The sequence below is a fragment of the Pelecanus crispus genome, chromosome 7, assembly GCF_030463565.1.
Source record: "Pelecanus crispus isolate bPelCri1 chromosome 7, bPelCri1.pri, whole genome shotgun sequence".
Lineage (NCBI taxonomy): Eukaryota > Metazoa > Chordata > Aves > Pelecaniformes > Pelecanidae > Pelecanus > Pelecanus crispus.
In genome coordinates, this window is record NC_134649.1 from 18447591 (window position 1) to 18474429 (window position 26839).

Sequence of the window (26839 nt, forward strand, 5' to 3'; positions counted from 1 at the left end):
GTTCTACATGTTCAATACAGAAATTCCATATGACAGTTTTTAATTAGGGACAAAGACAAAGTATAAGTTCACATTATTACCACCCAAAATTCTACCTTTCCATTTTCTTTCTTCCCTTCAACTCTCCATGACTTTTTATATTTGGCAACATGTTGACACAACTTATTCACTGTTTAGCAGTTTTGGATATTATTTTTGCAAAACATTCTGTGCATCCAACAAATTGTTTTCTGTTAGTGAAGGAAAGTTTTCTTATTGTCATAGACATATAAAAGATTTGCATGACACACAACTGAAAGAATACTACTACTGGCAGCACTGTGCCACAGAAAAAAAACTTGAGAGCTCGCTTATCCTAAGTTCTGCATGGAGAAAGTTATCGTACTTTTACTAGCTTGTATGCAACATATATGGCATTATGGAACCTTCGCCGTATTTTTATTTACTTTGGCTTTTGATGGGGGACATTCCTCACTATTTTTAAAACCAGGAATGACTGTAGACTAATTTGAGTTGAAAATGGTTTTTCACAAACACTCCCCAAGCAAAAAAATTCCTATTGAGTCTTAGAAGAACAGTTGCTTTAACTTTTCTCCCCCACACTTTCAGTTCTACAATGAAACTGCGAAAGAAAATAGAAGACAGGACATTCTGGGGGTGAGGGGACGACCCCCCCCAGAAAAAAACAAAATAGTAAAAACTGTCACTGGTAAACAGTCTAGCATGACTTTTCAAATGAACATTTATGAGCTTATTTCCAGGATTTGGTAAAACATTTAATAACTACCATGATGTAACTGGAAGCCATGCACATTTTATTAAATCTTGTGATTTCAGTGTACAGATCAAAGCTGAAGAAGCCAGCTATTCCATAATACTAGGTCTCTTCTAGTACTAGACTACTTTTGCCTATCATTCACAATGAAACAAAATGGAAATCTGTGTACGTACATATTTTCTACTTTCATTTTTCTATGTAACTTCTTACTACAGTAAAGATATTAACAGAGCCACTCCTTATCTTCCTTTATGGGAGCAAAGCATGAAAGCCTTTTACTATACTGATCTACTCTCAAGGCTTGAGGATGAACTGCAAGACATTAAAAAAATTCCATTGTGCTGCCAAATAACACAATAGCAATACAGTAAAACCTATTTTTAAAAGCAGCAGCTGAAGTCTGTCATTTACTTGCCACATCTTGCCACATTTGATAAAGAGAGTATGTGTGCGCTGTGTTAAGAGGGGTAAAACTTGGCGGGGGGGGGGGGGGGGGGGGGGGGGGGGAAGATGGCAAGCATTGAGATCTGGTTCCCCAAAAATATGAGACCATAGCTGTGCTTTTGAACCCAGCAGCTGAAAAGTGCTCCCAGGTGTTCCACAGGATAGACATAACTCACAATTCCAGGTATCACATGGGTGAAAACAGTCCACCTGTAGATTACCAATAGAGGTTCAGGACCTCTATTTCTGTTATTAAAAAAAAAAAACCAATGTATTTATCCTGCTGCTGTCTTCATTTTTACATTTTAGACAAACTCCACTCATGTATACACAAAACAAGTAATTAAAGACATACTCATTTTCAGTTTATTCCTCACTAAATCCACATAGTAGTTTTATTGTCTGAAAGTTTCAAAAGACAAGCACATTCCACAGATCTCAGCAGATTATCACCATAAGTAGAATGCTCTTAAACTGGAAGACAAACATGTTTTACAGGAAACATTCTCATATCAAACTGAAAAATGTTTGGTATTCTTGCCAATTTACAATTGTGTAAAGCTGAAGATATTTAGGCTCAGTCAAATAAAAGAGAATAGGCTGCTTGTTGGAAAGTTCATTTATTAAAAGCAGTAAACACAATGGCTGCAATTATTTCATAGTACAAAGGCCATTTCCCTATGTCAGTGTCCCCTTTCAACCCTATCTGAGAAAAATAAATGATACTTTCAGGGCAAGCCCTCCTCTTCTTCAATGGGAAATTTTACCAAGGATGAGAGCTTCAAAATATTGTTAACGCTCTTGGAAAAGATAGTTTGGAACAGTCATATTTAAGATGTGTGAAGTTAGCATAGCCCTGCATTTCACCTCCTTCCCTAAGCCAGGCTACCTGTCTTATGAACTCACTGGAAGGATATTTTCCCTTGCTACTGCAATTTCTATTCTGAGTAGACACCTGTAGTAGAAAGTCATGCAACCAGGACCAGCTCAAGTCCCACAGACAGAATTTGTTATTCCTCCTAGGGAAGAAGTCTTCTTGGGAAAATAAGCTTTCAGCCCTAACCATCGTGCATGTTCTTCTAGCTGCTAAGCTATGAATTGTCTAATTGAGAACTGCTTTTTTTTTTTTTTCCTTCTATAAGAATTCCAATACCTACTATACATAATAATTTGGTTTGAGTATGAGTAATCTACATGAGAGAAAACAGTACAAGGATTTCAGAAGGTGAAGTAACTTTTTACATATCAGAATCATTGTTTGTGCAAGAATGTGTGTGAATTTTAAGTACAGGTTTCCTAAGCCTTAACAGAAATACTAAAATACATTGCTATTTTTTTAAAAGTATCTTTAGATAAGTTTATTTCTGAAAAAGGTTTTCTTCACCCCCTCCAATCCCACTCCAAAGACCATAAAGATAATAACTTCTCGTGTATTCCCAGTGTCTTGAGATCACCAATTCTGTGATCTAGATAAACAATTAGAACAAGTAATACAGAAGTTTGGAAAAAAGAAAAGGCATTAGAAAGGGACAGGATCACTTGTCCAAAACTCTGAGCTTCATACTGTTCTTCATAACAATCAGGAAAATACTGTTCTACTCCATCCCAAGTGTTATGATGTGTGAGAAGGCTAGTTTTGATTGCACAGGAAACAAGGTTTGAGATAAATAATTTTCCTTCTGTTTTGATTAAGCATGTTTCTGAAACTTCTCCCATACTCATTTAAAAAAAAAATATTCCTGAAGGAAAAGAACTGAGGGAGTTCCAGAAGAGAAAGGGACTGAGAAAATTGAGATATATTTAGGAAACAGGAGATTATAGGGTGTGTGCCATTCTGGTGCACTGCCAAGATTCATGTGCATGGTGAGGCAACACGCTATCCATCATCTAACAGTCATGAGATCTAGAGCCTCACCTTTCATACATTTTAATTTCTTGGTCTAATGTCAAGTATTGTAGTGGTTAGAAATCAGCAACAGTTTTCAGTTTGACTGTTTGTTGTGATTTTTGGAACAAAATCATTCCTTTTCCTTTAAGGAATGTGAAACACTTCTTCTTTCACACTGCCTAACTTAAGACTTCCCCAACTTGCTTACCCTTGCTTCCCCATCCTCCACTTCCTCCCACACCCATCTGGCTTTCCTTCCTTTGGAGACTCTATAGCTTTATTTTAGAGACAAAACAGAATTAAACTGCTAAATAGTGATGAGTGCGAGTTTCCATTCCCTCTATTATTCCTTAACTCTTGTTAAGAGTTGTCCCAAATATCCATTAATAAAAATAAGGAAGAAAATATTTACTTGACTGATTAATGTTGAGACAGTATTTTATTAGCATGTATTGGCTGCAGCTAATGTTGAAGGTATTTTTCTAAACAGAACTGATCTTTAAGCTTCTTAATAATTTACCCCAAAGTAAACTAATTCATCTCAAAATTCAATGTGTTCTTCCAATTGGTTTCTGCTTAAAGGTAGAGGAAAAACAACTCTGAAAGTTCTACCAATATTACCCATGTGTCATGTCTATATGTAATCAAGTCAGTCAGACTGTCCGCATCTGAAGCCTGACAGCTTTCAAACTAGGATCCTTCTTTTCACATTTACTACCAAAGAGAGACTCGGAATACTCTCTATTCTAGTAAGATAGCTTCATTAGTAAGGGTTATCCTCTCTTGTGCCCTGTTCAGCAACCTTAAGAACAGATTACATTCCCTTTGCCAGCACCAATTTATACAACTGAATGCTGTTGAGTATTTCCATTACATTCAAGTTCCTTATGCATGAAACAAATTACTTCAACAGTTAGTTAGTATCTGTTCTCCTTAACTATTCCATATATTTAAAGATCATTTTTACATAGTAGTTATCAAGTGTATTGGTTTTATTTCTTTAACTATTGGTCTAAACAAAACATTTGCTAGCATCTGGCAGCAAGTTAGAAACATTTATACTCCTATAGTCTGAAGTGTATATTTTAGTGCGTAGATATTTAATTTTGACCTACTAGTGCTTTATTCATACGATGATACTCCTCTGTATTATCAGGATGACATTTAGTTAGAAATCTCCTTGCTCTGATTTGTATAGCTGGCTGTATTTATGTAAAGTTTGCTAAAGGAAGCTATTTATGATTTATAAAGGACTAACATGCAGGTCTCTTACTTTACAGAACAGAGATTGTAATGCTAACCGTAACATCACCTTCCCTTCTGCTTGTTTTAAAAACAAGTGAAAAAAAACTTATTCAAAAAAACTTCAGTCATAAATATTTCAGACATGATTTTAATTATAGCCTGCACAGTTCACTGATTCCAACAGAAATTCTGAGTTCTGCAGTTTCTCAACACTAAGCACTGTAGAAAACCTTCATAAAACACATAAGCCCAATTTACCCAGTTCATTTTTTACTCAGGACATCTTCATATCTAGCTCCAAAATGAGCATAAGCAAATCCGTGAAGGGAAAAAAAAAATATAGCTGACAATGTTTATGATTTTTCTCAAAGAGATGACTGGAGATTAGGCCCCCAGGTCAAAAGGAAAGACCAGAAGCTGGAGAGGGTCCAGTGGTGGGCTATCAAGATGACTATGGTCCTAAAGTACATCTTCTGAAAAAAAATGGGCTCACTTAGCTGTGCAATAATGAGACTGCAGGAAACCACGACCAGGAAGGTAGTTACAGACTCAGTCTTGCCAGACGACATAATGGGCAGCAGCCAGAAATTCATCTTGGGACATTCAAGCTGGACATCAGGAGAAACATGCAGCACTGGAACAGGTTACCCGCAGAGGGAGAAGGCTCTCCATCCTTGGTGGTTTTCAGGATACAACTGGACAAATCCACAGCTAACCTGATCTAATCCTGGCAGCTCTGAAGAGAACAGTGGACGAGGCAATCTCCACAGGCCCCTCCCATCTCACTGCATGGTCAGTTCTCTACAACATTCTCTTGGTCAGAAAACAATGCTAGCACACTCACATGAGGAGAAGAGCAAGAATTCCCTCTCATCAGAACTCAGCTATACTTTAAGTCTTGGTCCTCCCTATGGAAGTTATGCACACACAATTGTTTCCAAGTAGACAGTTACCAATGTTTTCATGCACAAAGAGCTAGATGTAAATATATATTAAAGAGGCCCTTCAGAACTATAAGGACACCTGACCACCTTTTCCTTTGTTTTTAAACATCAGGACAACGTTGCTAATATGAACTACTTGAAGGGCAGGAACAGAAACCAGATAAAAATCTTTCAAGAGTATGGTACTAGCATACCATTTAAATGGCAGAAAGAACAAAATAACTCCACTCAATATGCTGGGTAAGACCATTCTAGTTGTGTTCACCAGCATTCCAAAATAATTTCAGCAAAATCCCAATAGAAGAAACCTGATCTAAGGACTTCATGGTTTTAGACATTTATATTTTAATGCCAACAGAATAATGTTGTTATGGAAACGTTAGATTAACAGAGCCTTATCTCCCTTCAGTAAAAGTGTGCTTCTGTGATACACCCACACAAAGTTGCAGTAACCTATTCGATGCACCAAAACTGCAATAGTAGCCATACAGCTGATACTTTTCTTCTGCTCCTCTAGCAAGGGCAGTCTGATATTTGAAATGGCAACTGTTACATTTTTGGGCACCACCAGTACTATCTTTTTAACCACAGAGATTCAGATCCTTCTGCATCTCTAGAACTAGCTGTTCTTCCTATCAAAAGAAATCATGTTTGACCATGTAATTATAAACGTATAAAGCAAGCACCTTCGTAAAAAGGTTTCACTTTTTGCTCTTGCATAAGTAAATGCAGCACAAAAAGAGTTAATGAGATGCTAAGTTTATGCTCTTTTCCTCCCTCCTCCAGGCTAATCACTCTTCTTAGCTGTGACAGCCAATTAGAAACAGTTGCTATAAAGATATTGCAGTAGACAGGCTGCTCCAGGGAGATTTCAGAGAAGCTGTGAAAAGGGAATTGACTGCTGGAAGATTGCCAAACATGAAAGGTTACAAACAGCAAAGGCAGCAGGCAGGGAGGAACCTAGAAAAGCAGTAAGGAAAGAAGAGTCTGCTTCATTACTGGGCTTCTTTCTGCCCGTGGATCTCTATGAGAGGGTAAGAGGTGAAGAACTGGTTCATCAGTTACTCAGCTGATAACTGCAAACAGACTTATGTCTGGGCAGATGGTTCTTAGGACTTACAGGGTTAAGCTCAAACTTTATCCTACTGAGAAGGGGAATTCTTAAGCTCTGGGAGCAAACTGGGTCATTCCTTACAAAAGGATTGCTGTGCCACACCTGGCCACGAAGTGGTGCCACAGAGGTCAGAGGAGCTGTAACTCAATAACCTATGGCAGCCATCCACAACAAGGAAGCTGGTGAGCTGATGTTATTATGTAAGATTAACCTCCTCTGATTAGCAGAAACATATCTGGACCTTACCAGGTTAAATGACATTGTATGATTTTGTTGAGACTTATGACAACAAGTGTTAAAACTGGGGAAGGAACGAAGTTTCTAGGAATGTACAGACAGAAGTAATTCCTCTTGTCAAGAGGTATGCAAGTCTTTCTAAGAAAAGTGTTCAGAAAGATCACAGTTTTATGTAGATTAGACAAACTGGTCATTCCAAGAGCTCGTTGGAGAACTTGCTGTGTGAAGCAAATAAGAAGTCTATATATAAGATAGGACACTTTACCTATGGGTAAATTAAGCTTATGACTTTCAGAAAATGTATCAAAGTTTCAAACAATTTCCATAAAAATGTAAACAGCTGTAATGCAGTATTCCACTTCTAGTCTTTAAAAATATTTTAAAATTACTAATTTATTAAACAAAAGTATAGCAGATATAACAAGAAATGCAGGTTTATTATATGAAAAGAAAGAGTTAATACATCACATTAAAGTTTTTACTTAATAATTTTGACTCTAAAAATCCAGATATTCTCCTGTAACACAATGTGACTAATTTGCAATTCTTTCCCCCTACTGCTCTACCAAAACATAGCATAAAATGTTCTTATTAGCACAGCTGTTGCTACATGCAATGACTACAAGGCAAGATTTCATAAGAAGATATAATACCTTTTTTGCACTTTCAGGACCCGCTTCATCAAAACGAAATCTGACAATCCGGAAGTCTTTGCAATAAATTATTAACTCAGTTGGATTAAATTTAAGTTTTTGGTTGGGACCAAGGACTTTCTGCTTCCTCTTGGTGTCATTCACTGTAAAGAAAACACAAACTTACTAGACTGTGTTTTGTAAGTATACAACACAAGACTGGCTCAAACAGATACAGTTATGCTGCTACCAGAAGTTTTTCATTTAATAGCATATTTCAACTGTTCAATTGAGGTAGAAAATCTATAGATCCTCCTGTTGATCAATCTACTTTCAAACAAGTGGATGAGTTACTGTTTCTTGTACACCCAGATTATTTTTGTCCATCAACAACTTCACAAACAAGGAATTAACATGCAGTATTCCTGAGAGCAATTTTTGCTCCCAGTTAATTATGTATGCTGCAACGCCCTTCTGATGCACAGTAATTGGCATATACGCTGATTTTTTTTTTTTCTTTTTACTTGGGTGTATAAAAAAAGTGCTGGAGTTAAGACTAAGATTAACTCCTTATTTCAGGAATGTAAGTATAGTAAATTGCCAGCTGGTGTAGACCTGCATAGACAGGCTGTGTCTCCTGGTCTATACATCTCCTTTTCAAACAGAGAAAGTTAAGTCGTAAAAAGTAAGCATCACAGAAGCCACAGAGATTTTATTTGTGGCAACTGGGAAAACTGGGGCACGTAGCTGTTGAGTGATTAATTGACATAGCTGCCTGGTTGCAGGTACCTTCTGGGTTAAACTTAAGTACTTCCAGGGAACTCAAGACAATTGTTTTAGGACACCTCCAGCTATTCACCTTCAATATAACTATGATCGAGCAACCTCTTCTGCAGCATGGGTAAAAACCTCCCCCTAATTCCTGTTAGCAAAAGCTTATGCTTCACTAAATTTAGGGTAAACCTGCGTAACAGGAGAACAAAGCATAATCTCCTCAAGTGTGTGGCAGGAAATACTGCCCTCTCCCTCTAAAGGGCTTCAAACTCCAATGGAAAAGCTAAACAGAAAGGGTTCCTAGAGAACTTCTACCATTCTATGATTCTTCTAATGAAGCTGCAAATGTTCATGCTATTTGACAGTTTGGGGAAACATGCACAGAAGAGTAATCTAGAATCTGTCAGCCCTCAAGTTTCAAAATAAAAGCCATCTATAGTCCTCTCCCATTTAGGAACACCACATTTCATGTGAGAGAGGACATAATTAATAGAACAATTATTCAAGGCTGGCTGGCTTTTCCCCCCTATTTAGCAGAATTTATTGTATAAGCATTTGCATGAGATGTTAAATAAGAAGATTGCAACACCCCATTTATAAACATCTCTCCATACAAAACTGTCATTAACAGATTTGCAATACCACTACTGTTTTGTCACTTCTACCTGGTATTTTTGAAAAGGGGCAACAAATGTGAGCCAGTGCAAGACCATATAACAGGTCAATAGCACCTCTTCATTAAAAAAAAAAAACCCAAACCAAAACATTTCTTCATACTGTTCTTCCTCAGATATGCAGTAATCTTTTCACAGTGATTAGAAGCAGCTTCCAGAGTAGAAATGGATTACTGGATAACTTTGGGCACGGAGAACTTGAAAGTAATGATTCAAATTACCTGTGGTCAGAAAACCATATTTAACAGCCCATGCCATAATCAAGACTTGAAAAATTATCAGCTATATGAAATTCTTCAATTACAAGATAAAAAACATTCTTCTTCACAAACAGCTTAGCCTAAAGTATCCACCAAAAACTGGTTCTTCACAATAAGTATTTTATAAGTTATTTATTCAGATTAAGATGTCTATTGTCATTTGTAGATTTTTGAGGACTGCTAGCTACTAACTTGCTAAGAATTAGACACGATTGAAAACTCAAGCACTTATGTCACTGGATACCCCATCTACGTGCAAATTGTGCAAGTGATGTGCTTTTTGCAATCTAGTGTATTTAAATGGAAGCGATTCAGATGCTTCAATATAAAAAGAGCTGCCAACAAAATTTTGTTCTGCTATAACAGGTGTCTATCCTAAAACACCTGTTGATTCAGTATTGTAGTTAAATTTAAAACCAATATAAAGATCCAAACAAATATGTCTCCTGCATGGCACCTCAAGCTTTATTCAGCCTTTAAGGCTTTCATCCTAATTTTAAATAAACCACGTCCTTCAAATCAGGGAAGATTAATGACATCAAACCTTAAGCATCAACAATTCTGCACAACCTAACAAGCAGTTAACAGTTTCGAATTGAGTAAGTTTAAAGCCTGTCATAATACTTAACTATTTTTGACATACCTGTGACAATCTGCTCAATGCATGTTAGTGGGACATCATGTTCACCAAGAAGGAGGTTTTTATAATGGAATTTCTGAAACACATGAACTCATAGCCATTAACTGCAGTTCGCAACCAGATATACAGCCCAACTTTGAAGAGACTATGATAAAAATCAGGCATGCCTAGACTTTTCTGACACGTACCACCCTTGCCTATTCACAGGCAATTAGAGGTTGTGGAAACAGCTCTCTTGTGCTGGTGAATGCACACCAAACAGTTTAGAAACCCCAGCAGAGTATACAAAAATCACTACTTGCACTGAATCTACTAGCCTCAAAAACTGCTGGTAGAAATTCAATACAATCTGAAGTGTAAAATTCATATATGATACAAAAAAAATCTCCAACTGTTACTGTAACCATAGAAAGAAAAAATATTATTTCTGAAAGCTGAATTAAGTTTTGACAACTACTTCATGTCAAAAATTAATTTTTCTAAGTAGCTTTGGTCAAACTTACAAACCATTACTGAATAGCATCTATCTACTTTCAGAGCTTTATACACACCTAGTTAATGAAGTGTTTCTTTTAAAAGCCCAAAATGAAAGTGCAGACTCTACTGAAAATAACATAGAGCTCACAACTTGGATTTCCAAACAGTACTGTATGCTGTGCTGTTCAAAAAAGTGATCAAGGTTTTGAATGTCACATGTTCTGCTTCGACAAAGGCTTGGTTTCTTTCTCCCCTTTTCCTGTTGCTTCATCTACAAATGAAAACTCATTTCATGGTTACTTTGTCCTCCGTCAGTAATGCCAATAAAACTTGGGTGTCTTAAAGGCTTTTCTGATCTGACACTTGCCTAGTCAAATGAACATTTGCAATTATCTTCTTCAAGGAGAAAGATGTTTTTATATAATTCCTGCTTTGCCTTTTGTAAAACCACTTCCCAATGAAGCCTCCATAAACAGAGATAAACAGAGCTGGCTGTACTTCCATACCAAACTTGCTGTGTTCTGATATTCTCAATGATGGGATGGAATAGCAACACATTCAGAACAGGACAGTGGAACCTCATCATTTAGCCTGCTTCGGTTTAGAAGGTATCATATTTATATCAGATATGAGACAGATTCACCGTATTCTAACTAAATCTGTTTTACCCATCACATTTGTCATCATGATGTAGCAATGTGAGTAACAACAAACCTGTAGTGGCATTGGGTCATCCGTAATAAAGGAAATCTTGAAGTTAGTGCAAACCAGCTTGCCCCACAGGTCATACTGACTTGTATCTGTAGCAATGCATTTTCTTACAAAATTTACTTCATTTACCACAATTTCACCTAAAACAGAAACAGGGGAGGGGAAAAGAGAAGCCTATATAAATCCTGTAGCTACAACAATTCTAAGTCTGTAGTACCAAGAAACCCCCAACCCTTTACCTGTTTCAAGTTATACACGTCTTTGGGTAAGCCTGGAGTTTAACTAACACCACTCCAGGGAAAAAAGAAAACTACTGTTCCAGAATAGACAATATTGTGCAGTAGTTAAGAGCAAAAAGCCACCACGCACCAGTTTCCTTATACCCAGAGATCAAAATCTGAAATTCTTCACTATTAAAACGCTGTCCTTTAAACAAAGGCATACATTCACATACTTCAGCTAGTTTAAAAACTTTAGCTATTTTAAAAACTGAAACTAGCTGGCTGTTGTTAAGTACTTTAGAGAGTTTTATGAATTTCATGAATTCAGAATAATCAGTCCACATCTAGTTTTGCATTTATAAACAGATTTTTCAGGTGATTTCATAAAAGAAAAACCAGAACACACACATTAAACACTCCTCGCTATTTCAAAGTTTCTACTGTGACCATCTGATGAAGGAGACCAACCATTTCCTTCTGCAAAACAGAAGATCCAAATGAAGAAAAAAAAAAAATTATGCTAATTCATCTGGGATAAGCTATGAAATAAAAAAGCATCCAGGCAAATGAGACTGAGGACCATTTAAAAAGAAAGAGTAAATCACTACACATAATGTTACTTTTTAGCTCCACAACACAGGTTTCTGAAAGCTAAATAGTAATTTCATTTGTACTTCAGGAAATGAACTTGGTCATTTCTTTTACTCCTGTATAGGGCTTGTGCTTCTGTCATCAGATCAACCACCTCCTTCTGCTGCTGTCTATCATAAATAGTGTGGGAGTGGAAGCGTGTTCAAGAAAAGTGAAATTTTATACTAGCTGAAGGTTTTTGTTTAGAAAAAGACCAAGGACTAAAGATTGCTAAAGCCTAATTTGCTCGAAATATGTTGGGCATATTTGGTCCCAGCTGCCCAAAACATCATCTCAGAGTGTCTTATGCTTTGCAAGAAAACAGTCAGTTCTTTGGATGACTATAATGGCAGTAATCAGTCATCTGTATGCCCAGTGAGTATGGATACAGCTTTGAATAAATCTCTCATCTGTCTCCTGATCTACAGAAGGTATTTTCCTCAGGTAGTTATCACTGCACCCAAGTAACCATACATTCAAAGAACTGTTTTTAGCTTTCCAAACGCTTGAGCAGAAATGCACCTTTTGCTAGGCTTGAGACCCAGTCTCTGCACATGCTCCTCATCCTAAACTATTTAGCTAAGCTGCCCTACCAGTGCTCTCACGCCTAATATGATTAGGCATCAGCCTGGAAGTCACTATGAGCAGCAGCAAACAGAGTCCCTGCTTTTAGTTCAGTTGTGATAAACAGCTTCAAAAATTTCTTGGACTAACTCTGTAGCCTTGAGCTGGCAGAATTATGTTGAGTATTCTGGGACCATTTGAAGATGTAAGCAGACAAATTTCATTGATCTGTGGTTATCGTATACACCATAATCTAGGCCAGAAGTGGCAAGAGTTGTGAAAATGCTCTATAGGCAGATGTACTGGAGCTTTAAAGTCTTTTCTCAAACATTACTAAGCTGTGGTGTAAATAAGCTTTTGAATTTAAAAAAAGAGAGAGAGAAAGAAATCTGATTCCGACAGATTCAGTACAAATAGTTAAAGTTCATCCAAGTCCACCGCAATTGAAAACAATGTCTTATAATGGGGTACATGAAAATGACAAGCCCTACTTCTGTTCAACACTGTAATGAAAGTGTTTCAATACTTTTAGCAGAGTCTGACCTGAAACTTCTTAATGCCCAGCATTTTTTCTAATAAGCTATTTACTTAAATAACTGCAAAAGCCTAAACTGTATATTAAAGCAATTCCTTCTCACGGTTGATGTTAATCTTCAACTATTCAATGTCAAGTTCTCAGTCACTTTCTGCCTGTGAAGCTTCTCCTCTCCACAAACTCAGCTGTTCTAAACCTAAATATTTTTTATTCTTCCCTCTCTCAGTACCTCCAGTGTTTAACTGCATTTCTAATAAAAAGATGTGGAGAGCCAAATACACCATGAAATGAAGTGCAACTTCCATAAGTATTTTTTTTTCCCCATATAACATTCTCTTATCTGTTACTGATAGTAAGATTTTTTTAGTATCACACGGGAGACACTCTTGCTAAAAACACAAATTACTATTACCAAACTATTTCAGTACTTCATGTCTTTGTTGCTACAAAACAGTAGAGAAATAAGAGATCCATGCAAACTTTTTCAATTTGAGTCTACTACAGTTTAAAACATGCCTGCTACATCATTCTCTTTACCAAAGCCAGTCCTTTTTACTTCCCTCCTCCATTCCTCATAATTGTGTGGCTACACTACAACATGTTAATACTAATCCCATTTTAGTGCAACTTAATTTATTCTCATTTCATCCAACACAAATACATTTTGGATTTTTTGGCCTAGTGTCTCCTTTGCACTCAAGTTTACAGCCCTAACACAGAACTGTCAGTTTTGAACCTGAGTATTATAATATGGCAAGACAGAGAGTGCACACATACCGATTTCAGCCAAAGGGTTTAAACATTTACACTGAAGCATGAGAACGTTTGCAATGCAAATTTAACAGATGCAGTTTTCAAAAGCCTCTAGAAACTGAACTCTGAGCTTTTTTTTTTTAAATGCAGATTTGGAATTTTTATATTGACCCGGCTTTTATCCCTCATTTGGACGTCTATAATGAGCAATATAAAAAGGTGCAAACCTTCGAAACTTAACTCAAATTTAGGAAGGTAGCTGAACAAGACAAGTAGTACGTGTTCCTCTTGCACAATGAACCCTTCTTGTATTTGTAGTTGAGTAGGTGATTTTTCTATACAAGTGTCAACAACAGAGCTATTCAGAGATATTACACTGCACATTTTTTTACAATGTAGCTGCTGCTCTTTTTTTTCCAGTAAACAGTCACAAGCTGTTCCAGACACGGAACAGCAGTCAACACTTCCATGTGACTCAAACAGTCAAAGAATGATCTCAGGAGACAAGAGCAGTTTGTTTAAACTCTGACAGGAAACCAGAAGAAAAATTACAGGTTGCCACCCTTATATATAAAGCCTAATCATGTTTAATAAAAAAAAAAAAAATTTCTACACCGAATACATGAATCACAAAAATAACACAAGAGACTGAAGGATCTATCTAGTTAATACACTTTCCACTTAGCACACAGCCTCAGAAACTGTGAAAAGCACATGCTATTTGACTGTTTTGTATTTTGGATGTTAAGAGAATTCATGGTATATATCTAATCGACCATAATATATAACCCACTACAATCCAAATAAAATTCAGAAAGCAGAGCATACATGCATGGGAATTGGAGGCAACAGAGGTACGACTAAAAATGCTGAATTCAGTGATCAGCAGAACAAGTGATCAACAGGTATCACAGCTGTTGTGCAACAGCACCAATTTTGTCTCCCCAGCCTGCAGTCATACTAAGTGAGTCTGATCTAGCCTTCAGGACAATTTATTTCTACAAAATTTGAAAAAGCAATCCCTAAACAGTAACATCCTCAGATAAAGGACGTTCTGTACCATTTTGCCTACTACTGAACAATATTTTTGTTCATTTTGGTGTCATGCCCCACATGATCAAGTTTAATTTTTTTGTTTATCTTATGAAGGTAGTAATTTGTAACTTACGATCAGGAACTCCGGATCTAATAACCTGCATACATGCAGATCACACAAAATATCTAAAAAAGTTTCTTAGCTTTTTTATATATTTTGTGTCAGTTTTATCACTATTTGTTATCAACAGGGCAATTGGACAAGTAAATTTGATAGACATGAAAAAGTGCTACGCAAGAACTGCTAGAATTAGCACTGCATTAGAACTTGTAATTGGAAATTTCCATATTTTCTCTAGAGACAAGGGTCTGGATTGTTTATAGCAGTAGGAGATGCATAACTAATGCTCTTTCACCTATACAGCCAGTTCTCATGTTTGCTATTTTAAGATTCTGTATTATCTTAGCTTAAAATGCAAGAAACATGCCAACAGAGACCTCAAGTAATTTCCAGCTTTTCAGTTGCCCACTGAAGCAGTTGTCAAACCCTTCCATCCAAAAGAGTTTCTAGCACAGGTTTTCTGCCTATGAATACAGAAGGAATACAACAGAACAGCGTATCTTAAAACCTTAGTTTTCAGGGCAGAAGGTTGATTGAATAGCATCTAGGACCACACCTTACTAACGTATGAGGTGAAACAGACTGAACAGTATTCAATAAATCTAACAATACTGACTGAATACAAAAGCACTGCACAATGAAATAAAGTAACTGAACAGTTTACAAGGCGACATATTTACGCTGTATTGTATATACACACACACATATATATCAACACATACACAGAGAGACAGAGCACACGCACACATGCATATATACATATGTTAAAACGCTAACATACAATATTTCTAGCACATTAAGAACCTGATACTTGCAAGAGGCAATGAATGGCTGAAATCAGACTCCATAAATGAATGATGCGAGTCCTACAGACTCAAGGTTGCAGGTACTCTGCATATTGCTAAGGGAACTTTTTCAATGCTGTACTTGAAGCACAAGAATAGATTTATCAGTATAAACCTTCTTCTATGAGCACTGAAGTTCTAAATCAAAATCTGAATACGTTTAGTGTACATTCAAGGTCTAATAGACATAAAGACAATAGAGGGTATTAAGTACTTCATGCAGTCATGTAATTCCTACCTAAATTCGTAAAAACCTATCACCTGAATACACTTAGGAAACTAAACCCCTGTTCCTCATTTATAATGCTGATAGTGATTATACCCAATTAAGACCACAGAAAACCAGCCTTTTAATATGAAAGATAGTCTAAAAAACTCTCTCTAGAAAAACTAAAGTTAATTCAAGTAGCCATTTAACCATTAAAAATGCACATCAATGAGTTCACTTGTATTTAGAAAGATCTAAGTCTAAAACTGGTCCAAAATGATTGGCAAATAATTAACTTCTGTAAATTTCTGAGCAAGAATTTCCAATAAAGACTTCATTAATAAGTAACTGAAATCTAGAACATCTTCAGTTATTTAGCTGCCTTTTCTTAGTAGCTCTCTTGTAAAGCGAATACCAAAATTGTATGAGTTTATTAGTATGCGCCAAGCATTTAGATGTAAATGTCTCTAATCCACTTCTAAATGAATCTTCTGTTCAGTGTGCTCAGCCACTTCCAAACTTAAGAAAAAAGTATTTGTAAGCTCATGAAATAATTGTCTTCTATCTCTTTTCTGATTTTTCATGAGCTCTTACAATGTATTTAAGGTATGTGAAGGCAAAAAAGCTGCACACTAGTGTAGATATCGTCTATCTTTTTTCCCCAACTATTTTCCAGTACTTTCACAATTAGTTAAAAAATAGACTACATTTAATTTCGTGCACATCTGCAGAAAGCAAAAAAAAAAATAAAAACAAAGTAAAAATGTTGTTCCAAAAGGACAGCTCAACACTGGTTATTGGAGAATGAAAACCAATTCTATATATTCTATTTGCATTAATTTTTAATAGGAGAACCTGGGATTTCTGTCAAAAAACAACTCTAACCACTGCATGGAGAGTGATGTGGTTTAAATGCACAGTACCAAAAGAGCTTGCTTTGCCAATCTGATTAGAAAAATTGTTATTAAAATATCATATATTAATATTGTACAGTTTCTCTAGTGCACTAACAAACAGTAAAAGAGAAAGAGCATGACAAAAGCTTAGCTAAATTTTAGAAATGCTCAGTAAGGAAAAAAGTAGCAAAAAAGTAAAGACTTCTAGGTAAAAGCCTTTGAAGAACAACTGTTCTTCTCCCATGCACATTAACAAGGTTAAAAATCAGTATTTGTCCAAAAATGGCTAATCTTTGCGAACCTTGCAAAAAAATTGACCACAGGAGGGATCTGAAAAGATAATTGCTTTTCTGAACTGGAATGGGATGCTCCACAAAAGCTTCCCCCATGCCCCAGAAGCGCAGTGAAGGACACGACATAGAGCAGGACCCAAAAGGGGCTCACATGACAAGAAGGGAACATCCATCACGAGCAAGGCTCTCATTAGCAACTAGATCCAAAACGAAGTATTGCAGTAGATTACAAAGCTGATCATGCTTACAGAGTTGCTTTAATCCAGCAACTTGTATTACCCCTAAAATGGAAACAGTTCCATATTCAACATTCATTCCCACCTCAACCCTTGTGCTGGCACTGCCATTTGTGAAAGACTTTGCTAGTCACATCAGAGAACTGATCCAGCTGAAAATAATTCTAACCATGTATTTTTCTTCCTTTTTTGTCAGTCCTGATTTCTTCTGACTTAGCTCTCTGATCTGGCTTGTTCTTTGGTTGCACAAAAAAGTGTCAGCACCAAATAACTCACAGGAACACACACCTGTGATGAGAAAAAATGGAATAATAAACAGCTCCTCTTGGCATCAGTATGTATTTTTAGGTCAAACTAAAATAACCCTGTCACCACCCCCACCCCCCCCAAAAAAAGTTTTAGCAATGATTTGGTCAGAGTTCTACAACATGAATAGACAAGCCAGTGAGGAGGAAGAGTGTTTTGTGTTTTGCATATTTTTAGTCTGGCTACATAAACTACAGATTCCCAAAGCCTGACTTTGCCTAAACAATATAATCAGTAACTGTTTGAGAAGACTGTGGTTTTCAGCCTGTTATTTTATAACTATGTCACCAATACAAGTTACAGATGCTGTTCTGGACTTGTAATATATTACTGGGTCTAGCTTAAATTACTCAGGTTTGGCTTCATAAATAAATCAACACAGAAACATATGTTCCTTAGAAATTAGTTCACTGAAGACTTACTTCATTGGAAGCAAATATAACTGCTAGGAGACAAAAACCCCAGTAGGTTGGTCAGCTGGCAATGCAGAATCTACACTATCTGGACTTTAATGACTTGTGGCATTAAATATATGTAGGACAGAATGGGCAGAAACCAATTACTTTAGAACTGTTTTGCAGAATGCACATGCAGAGGCATTAAAATATTTAATTTTAAACCATGTTCATCCTTTTACCTTTAAAGAATGATTTCCATATTGCCCTACAGCTCATCTGTTGCAAATAGGAGAACATTTTTGTAGATATTTACAAATACTTAAAATATAATACTAGCCAGAAGCTTTAAGAAATCCCCTCTATGTATTCATAACAAAGAAGGCAGAACAAACTGATTCCATCCAGTAAAATTCACTTGTGAGACTGTATCTGGAACTTAGATTCTCCACGCAGACCATCTTGGTAGTACTTATATCATGCCAATCCTTAAAAAAAGCAAAACCAAAAACAAAACAAGCAGTTAACTGAACCCAAAGCATGCCTGAAAATTTACTTTGGGTCAAACAAACAAAAAAAGCTGTAATAGAGTATTTACTATATACTTACTGTAAGTGCTGCCTCATTCTAAATTTAAGTCAAATGTTTGGTTCATTTTTAAACTTCTTGCAGTATGAAAGATTAGTTTGCAGAAAGCTGCTGTTTCAGGTTTCAAATCTAGAATTTGAAACACTCATGATTTATTTAAATAAAACCTTTGGTAATCTTCCTGGTGTAGACAAAAAAAAAGTCTACTTAGAAAAGCTTTAGGGGATTGTATTGCTTTCCAAATTGCCACTCTGGTTTTCTAATCTGGCCATTCTGAAATGTTGAAAATAATTTCATGCTCTTGTATGACACTGATTCCTGAAAACAAGTTGAAATTACAAAGCTATTTTGGAAAATGAGTTGAAATTACAAAGCTATTTCACTTACTTACTTGTCTAACATCACACACTAACTTCAAAACCGAATTTTTACAGTAACATTTCAACTTCAAATAAGAAACTTGATGCAGGGAAAAACCCCTAACCCTGCAAATATGATGTCTTAATCAGCTGCGTAATGAGTAAGAGAACCTTGGCTAGCACACAACACCACTGGAAATGAGAATCAACAACTGCATATGCTTTGGAAACAATCAGAAACTGACTTCATACAAGTTCTATTCAGTTATTATCAGCATTGATAGGCTATTGCTACTCACCATCAACCAATGAACATCCTTAACAGATCAAGCAATACCTACTTGAATATCAACAACTCATTCCAGAAATATACATGGAAAAAAGCACTGAGAGTAACAGCATTACTACTTGTACCATGCAATTAAACCATCCCAGTTTCCCCTTTGAGGTGTCAAACCAATATGATTCCCAATACACAAGAAAGGCAGACCTGACAAATCTCTGGGGTTACACATTAACCTCACTAACTTGGTCCCTATTTCTTACACATACCCCCACCCACCCACTCCTCAATCACAGTGCTGGCATCACGCACTCACACTGCAACACCATGACCTCTGTTCTCCACCTCTGGGACACCACAAACCAAACGAAAATGCCAAGAAAGAGGTGCAGGGGTTCAAAGCAGTCAGGAGTGAACATACCTGGGGTACTAAAGCACAAGGGTGCCTCACCAGAAAGTGTAGTTCCCTTCTCCTATCACAAGATGTGTTGCAGCTGCTCTGGAACACATGACTTAATGTACTAAGGATTTGCAGAAAGCAGGAAAAAAAAAAACCCAGAAGAGCTGGGAGCTAACTTGCAAGAGAATCAGACACTTCTAAAAGACGAAAACTTTCCATGATACAGTCTTAAAAACCTCCCACAATTAAGTTTCTACAGTCAGTTGCCTGTCTAAGGGCACATGCATACAAAAAAGCAAACCAAAACAAAAAGCAGGTGGTAAAGCCAGTTAGATTGGCATTATTAGATAAAAGCCAAATACATCCAGTAGCAGAAGTCTTGAACACGGTATGTAATTCCACCTCAACAAGAACACAGCACAACTGGAAAAATGTTCAGAGGTAATCAAAAAGATGATTAAAGATATGGAAAGCTTCTTTCTTAGGACCAACTAAGACTACGCGAGAGGGAAGCAAACCAGAGGGGACATATGATACAAGTCTGAAAATCACGAATCACATGGAATGGGGGAATACAGCTTGATGTTTGTTGTGTCATACAAGAAGTAAAGTTTACCCAAAGACACTAGATGGTGGTAAGTTCAGAACAACCAAATAAAGGCAGTTTGTAACAGCATATAATTGAATTGCTCAACTCCTTAACAGATGAAGCTGTAGGTGATAGAAGTTTACATGGCTATAGAAAGCAACTGGATAAATTAACGTAAGAAAAATCCAGCAAGAGGAATTCAATACGATAGCACTGTCTCTATGATGCTCTAACTCCTCACTTGGATCTCCTCATTATGCTACTCTAAGAGGAAAGTCCCCATGCCACACATTGAAGGAAGCAGGGAGAGCAGAACAAGCAGCTGGAAGTGCTGCTTATCCTGTTCTTTCTTCTGCCTACGGCCTTGCAGCCACCGCCAGCAAGAGGTGACACCTGACCCAGTCCAGCCGTACTTATGACCTGTTTATAAACCCACCACGGGCGTGATTGCACACCAATGATGGCACTGAAGCGGACTTCTACGATCTGACCATGTAACATGGTGCAGACACAAGAGGTTATGAATAACTGCTTTGTAACAGCAGCTCACCACCAATATTCCTTTAACTTGCCTCAACGTGCAAGCCTTAAAGATAAAAAAATACTATTCTAATTCAGTTTACTTCTACAATTTTACTGTATAAACTTTTAAAAACAAAAAAACCAAAAAGAACTAAACCATTTCTAGCTGTTTTGTAAAAACTTACAGGTAACAACCACTAGCTTATTAATCTACTAGCAAATTAGTATACTGAGCAACACTTTCCAATAACTACTACAAGTAGGTACTGAGATTCAGGAGGAACAATCCTTTTCTCACGCTTATTCAGATGTTCCATTAGTTACATAATCTCCTGCAGAACATCCTGCGTGAGCAACAGTGAGGACCTTTTCACCGATCTTGCCTAAACGACAGTGCAGCACTGCTTAGAGTACAGACACTGGACTGGGTCATTATCCATCCATGTGTTGCACCTCTCTGCACAATGCCTTGCCATTCAAATCATGAAAACATACACTGCATTACATTCCAGTTATGTTGTACAATTTTTTTGAATGCTTAAGTTGATGTCTCAAAAGTGCTACAGACATTGTTGTGGAAAATAGGCTACAACTGGTTACCAGAACATAACACACCTTCAAGTTTAACAACTTTAACTTCATTCTCCCCTAAAGTACACAAGCTAATTTCCTACTAGGCAAGGCACTTTAAAAGACTGACTGGTAGACTACCTGCTATTTCTCTATTCTTCCTCTTTGACATGCTTATAAAACAAGCTACGCAAACAAAGGAAAAAAAAAGTGAAACTGTTACACAGGCCAACTCTTCAACTAACTCTGCAAAAACTCTTGATCAGAGAGCGACACTAGGAGAACAGAACTGCAGAAAGAAAAAGAAAACATTTTTATAACTCCATCTTAAACCTATATCATGTATTTTGTAATGAAATTATACCAAATTCTATAAAATTGTTTGCTTTTCCCTACTGCAGTATCAGTGTTGCCATTTACAACCAACTGCAGTATCAGTGTTGCCACTTACAACCAAGGTTCTTCCTTGCTTTAAATGATGTTTGTTGCTTTTCCTAACGCCACCTTCCTCAGAGCACACAGTTCCATAAGAATGCAGGCTTTTGTTCCAAAAGCTGAAGACATGCGTCTCTATTCCTCTGGGCACCAGAGGAAACTTTAAAAACAAACTCTACAGGTTAAAAGTTGATTCCAGTGTAAATTCCATTTTTTTTTTTCCCCCTAAATAAAAGCCTCCTCATTTTGTAACCTGACTCGTATTATTTCCATGTCTGGAACTCCCTCTCCTAACCTCCACTGCACAGAAATACAAGTTAGCACGGTATTTAGCTACTTTGGAATTTCAATTTTTAGTAAGCTACTCCCTCAAAGTGACTACGTTTTAGGAATCAGAAGCTTAATACAACTATTTGCCATTTTCAAAGATTACTAAAACCAGTAACTGCTTGTGCTAATATAATTTAATTCCAAAAGAACTCCTTAAAAACTCTACCAATTAAAGAAGCATAATAAATATTCAGCTGCTCAGGTTTAACTCTGTTCCTGAGACCAAAAGCAATTTCACACAGCTATTAAAGATAGGATATTAGGAATACCATACTCAGACTGTACTTGCAAGGGAGTACAAGTCAGCCTTAATGTAATTAAATGAGTTGGAATTTGGCCAGAAACTTGGGTTATAACAAATCCAAAAGCCAATCTATCCAACAGTACAATGTGTACTTGTTTATACACTTTTCTACCGCACCATTTGATGACAGAAACAAAAAAATGTGTTTAGGCCAGTGCTTAAACAGGAAGACTTTAAGTAATTTTTAAAAAGTGACTTCTAAACTCTCCCCGCCTCCCCATACAGGCTGATGCTCACAAAAATGAGATTTTATCAGAGCTGCTCTGTGGCTGTACAGAGCAGTGAATTTTATTATTAAATAATTCAAAATAACACCTTAGAATGATATGGAGGTGGACATTTTAATTCTGTGGTGAGGCATACTCTTTCAATTGGTTTCTATATAACCTGGGGCAACTTACTACAAATGTCCTGAAAGCCATCAAATGCCAACTTCAAAGGTAGTGCAGACAAGGGAAACGATGCAAACACGGGATAAATATAAGCCAGTTGAAAAAAACAAACCCAGTCAGCACCATTTTAAGTGCACTTCAGAGTTTCACAAGTAAAGAATGAACCACACTGCAAAAAATTACTGCACAGAAGTTGTTTTCTATAACTGCTCATGCATGTGTCCCACAGTAAAGGCAGGACGTGTTATGTGTTGAGAAAAGCAATCCTGTACTGCCTTGCATGTTCTGTGGAACGTCTCAGAGAAGAACATGCAGTCACTTCCTCGTGAGTCAAAGGCCTTGGATGACTATCAACTGCAACATAACCAGTAAGATGCCAAGTGGTAAGCAGAAGTTTTGCAAGCATAAGAATATAACTCTTTCAAATACTGCGGAATCTTAGCAATGTATTTTAAGGTATTTATGCCTCAAGAAAAATCTGTATTACTTTGTTTCATAAAGAGTGTCAGCCAGTTATTTACTCTTTCAGTTGAATCTCTTCCACAATATTTCAGCCTCTTAAGTTTAAGGTACCTCACTGGACCATATCACATATCAATTAGTACTGCTTAATTAACAACAGTCCCATATGAAGCAGTGACAGAAATAATTTTTAAGAGTAACCTGTTTATTCTATTGATCACTTTGAAAGTTAACATGTTTTATCAACTTGGACAACATGATAGCAATAGTTTTAGTATGTGTGTGTAAATTTGTATCTGTTAACATATAATCTGAATGCTAACAAAAAAAAATGCAGCATGCCATTGTTTTAAACTCAAAATTACCCTTAGAAACAGCAAGCCAAATTTACTACTGTGATGTACAGTTTGCAACAAAGTAATCTTGAGAATAGAAGATTGCTCCTTTTCTATTTGAAAAAGGCTTTTAGAAATCCTCATTGATCAAAATGTCATTTACCAAAAATTATTTCTTATTTAAAATATGGAAGTCATTAATACCCCACATTTTTATAAATATGTAATTACAAGCAATAATAAAAGCATTGCTTGTCTCATCCATACACTAAAAAGGTTATTCCGCATAGGTTTAAAGACACTTAGAAATTCCAAAATTATGTAAGAGCTGCATATTCAATAAGAGTAAATGAATAAAGATGGCATTAGAAGTTTTCCAATACAGAAGTCAATCGTACCTACCTACTGGAAATTCTATGAATATTTTCCTTTCAAATAAAGGAATACTACAACACATGCTATGGTAGTGGGTTCTGCACACAGGTGAAGGTCTATCTGACACAAATGTAATTATTAGTAGTCTTCCAAAAGATGTCATAAATGTTACGAAACTTATAACAGTTTCATTTCAAATATTTGCAATAAAACCAAGATGTTATTCTACACGCACTAAAGCATTACACAGGCAAAATTGCCTATGTATTTATTTAGTGTTTCAGGCAGGTTAGAACAATTTTCTGCAGACACAAGTTTCATTAAGTTTTCCTACTTAGAAGCTACATTCCCACAAGGAGCATGCTAAGATTAAAATACACCAAAATCAATAATCACAGTAAAATAGGGAAAACTATTTACATTTTACCAATTCTATTACAATAAAAAAAAAAAAAAGGCTTAAACATATCCTTGTTGAGGTATCTGTCAAATTTCTGCTTTGTGCCTACCTGGCAGAAGTACTGGTTCCAGTTTTTTAATCCTTGGTTCTGACGCTATATGGTCTTCAGCCTGAAGGAAAAAACATAAGAAAGAGAATTTACTTAATAATCAGAACTTTACAGTCAGACACAAGTCAGACCTATTTGGGCAAAGGAGAAAGTTCCTCTTTTAACTTAAAAAACTGATCTTAAAGAGCTAGGAACCAATCATAGCAAAAGTTTTCTGTAAAGATATTAACATTTTTGTGTACATTTAGCTTTGTACCAGAACAATAATATAATATTTAAAGTGCTAGTGTTTAACTAATTGTGTAGCCTAGGCTATAACAAGTCACAGCACGAACAAAAAATTATTTGGCTTAACATTCCATAAAGGCTCAAGTCCTACAACAAGCTTTACGCAGATACGGACACTGAAGTTTGCACAAAACTCTCCACCAACTTTTAACATGCATGACTTTCCAACATAGGAAAAATTTCAAAAAAAAAGCCAAGGCCTAGAACACATACATGCCTACTTGCATTTTAATTCCAAACTTTAAAAATAAAAATACTTCTATAGAAAGACTGGAAACTTCAGTGAAATAATCTTAATGCCTACAGTTCTTACACTGACAGTGATATCGCCATTTCCCAGGACTAGGAATATCCAGAACTATGTTGCATCGACACTTCACTTTTCCCAAGAAATTGTGAAAAAGCAAAACTGAGTCAACAAGTCAAACCTGTTGCTAGAAGAGGTCCTGCCTTGTCTAAAATAAATAAATAAAAATCACATTCTGTCAAGCACACACCCAGGCCACACAAAAAATTGTGGTGGTTCTACTAGACTTGATATTATATGCACTAAGTACAGGAGTCTACTACATGTACTTGATATCTATACCTGACATTTATGCCATCAGCCAAGTTTTAAACGTGAAACGATGGCTACAGTGAGAGTTTAGTTATTTGCACAACAGACAAGCACCAGCTGTTTTCTCCTCAAAGTATTCCACAGCACGAACACGGATGACGCCAATCCCACCCAGCACAAAGAGGAAAGCGAGCCCAAACACCTGAAGCATTATTCATAACTTTCCAAAATAATCTCCCACTGGCCGGTTTTAATCGGCGCAAGCCTTGGCTTCGATAAAAGTTCTGCTCCTCGACCAAAGTTTGGGCTTGTCACCAGCATATGCCCGCTTCACGCCTGCATGCAGCCTCAGAAGACCGAGAAGCCAGCAGGCTGCACTTCGAGCCGTCCGCACGGCTTTTGTTTCCCTGTGCGACGGGAGATGGCTCGGGGCCCCTCGGCAGCCGCCCCAGAGACGCGCAGGTGCTGGTTTCCTACCCCGCGAGGCCGGTAACCCCGAGGCGAGCGGGGGAGAAGCTCCGGGCCGAGCCCCGGCCGCCCCCGGGCCCCACTCCGGCCCGGCCCGGCCCAGCGGCCGCCGCGCCGGGAGGGCAGTCCCGGCGGTGGCACCTCGGCCAGGGCCAAGGCCGGGGCCAGGGCGGGGAAGAGCCGGGCGGGTCGCTGATGGAAATAAAAGGCTGTTACCTGAGGCAGCGGTAGAAGGTAGGACTTGAAGGTGGGTTTGGGCTGCTTGAGAGAAAACATTGTCGCTGCAGGCGGGGACCCCGGCGGGCGGGGACGGAGCGGCGGGCCGGGCCGGGCCCAGGAGGCCCCGTCCCGCGGGGGCAGGGTGTCGACGCCCGCCGGCTCAGGCCCGGCGCCCCGCAGCCACTCGGGGCTGCGCGCTCCCAGTCACACGGCGGCGGCCCCGGCGGGCGGCGGCGGAGGCGGCCCCAGCGCACCCTCCTTCCCCAAGGGAGGAGTCAGCCGCCTGGGCAGGCCCGGCCTGGGGCCGCCGCAACCCCTCATGGAGCCCCCCGCGGCTCCCTCCGCCTCCCCGTGAGGGCGGCCGCCTGCCGGCCCAGCGGCTCTCTACCGCCGGCGGCGGGCAGGCGGCAGCGGCCCCGGCGGGCGGCGGGCTGAGGCGGGCTCTGCCGGGGCGGCCATATTGGGGGGCGCGAGGGGGCGGGGGGAGCGGCCTCCGTACGGCGGCGCGGAGGGCCCAAGCGCCCGCGGCCCGGCCGGGGCTGTTAGCCCGCGCCAGCGGCCGGGTAATTAACGTTTTGTCCGCTTTTAATGGACACTTCCTGAACGGCAAGTGGAGCCAGCACTGTTATGTCCGACCAGACTGACAGTTGGTTTAGGTTACCGAATCTTACCGGTTCCCTGGGAGAGCGCGCTCACACCCCGTCCCCTGGCTCGGGGGTGGAGCCTCCCGAGGGCAGGCCAGGACCCCGCGGGTGGGAGCTCTGGCTCAGCACTGCCTCTGGGCAAGTGGCGAGAAATCGGCCCTCTTCCTGGCCTTCCTGAGAGAAAAGCAATCACAGCTACAGGGGCCTGGGGGGGTGTGTGTGTGTGTAATATCAAAATGAGGACTGAAGCAGAGGATTTCCGCAGTTTGGCCTCTGAGCCACTTGGAGACTGTGAAACCTGCGCATGGGGCCTGCAAAGGCAGGTTTTTATTGCAACCCAGGGTTGCCTCAG

General features: G+C 38.3%; 1 protein-coding gene across 1 annotated transcript in view; it reads right to left on the reverse strand.

Annotated features, from left to right (window-relative positions):
* MTMR10 (myotubularin related protein 10) overlaps nucleotides 1-25915 on the reverse strand; it is a 40529-nt gene extending 14614 nt beyond the window's left edge. The window contains exons 1-5 of the mRNA XM_075714386.1: nucleotides 25841-25915; nucleotides 24310-24370; nucleotides 10822-10958; nucleotides 9634-9706; nucleotides 7304-7446 (exon numbers count right to left, since the gene is read on the reverse strand). Of these exons, the coding sequence (XP_075570501.1) occupies nucleotides 7304-7446; nucleotides 9634-9706; nucleotides 10822-10958; nucleotides 24310-24370; nucleotides 25841-25900 (474 nt within the window). The 5' untranslated portion in view covers nucleotides 25901-25915. The remainder of the gene's footprint in view (nucleotides 1-7303; nucleotides 7447-9633; nucleotides 9707-10821; nucleotides 10959-24309; nucleotides 24371-25840) is intronic.
* Between the last annotated feature and the right edge of the window lie 924 nt (nucleotides 25916-26839).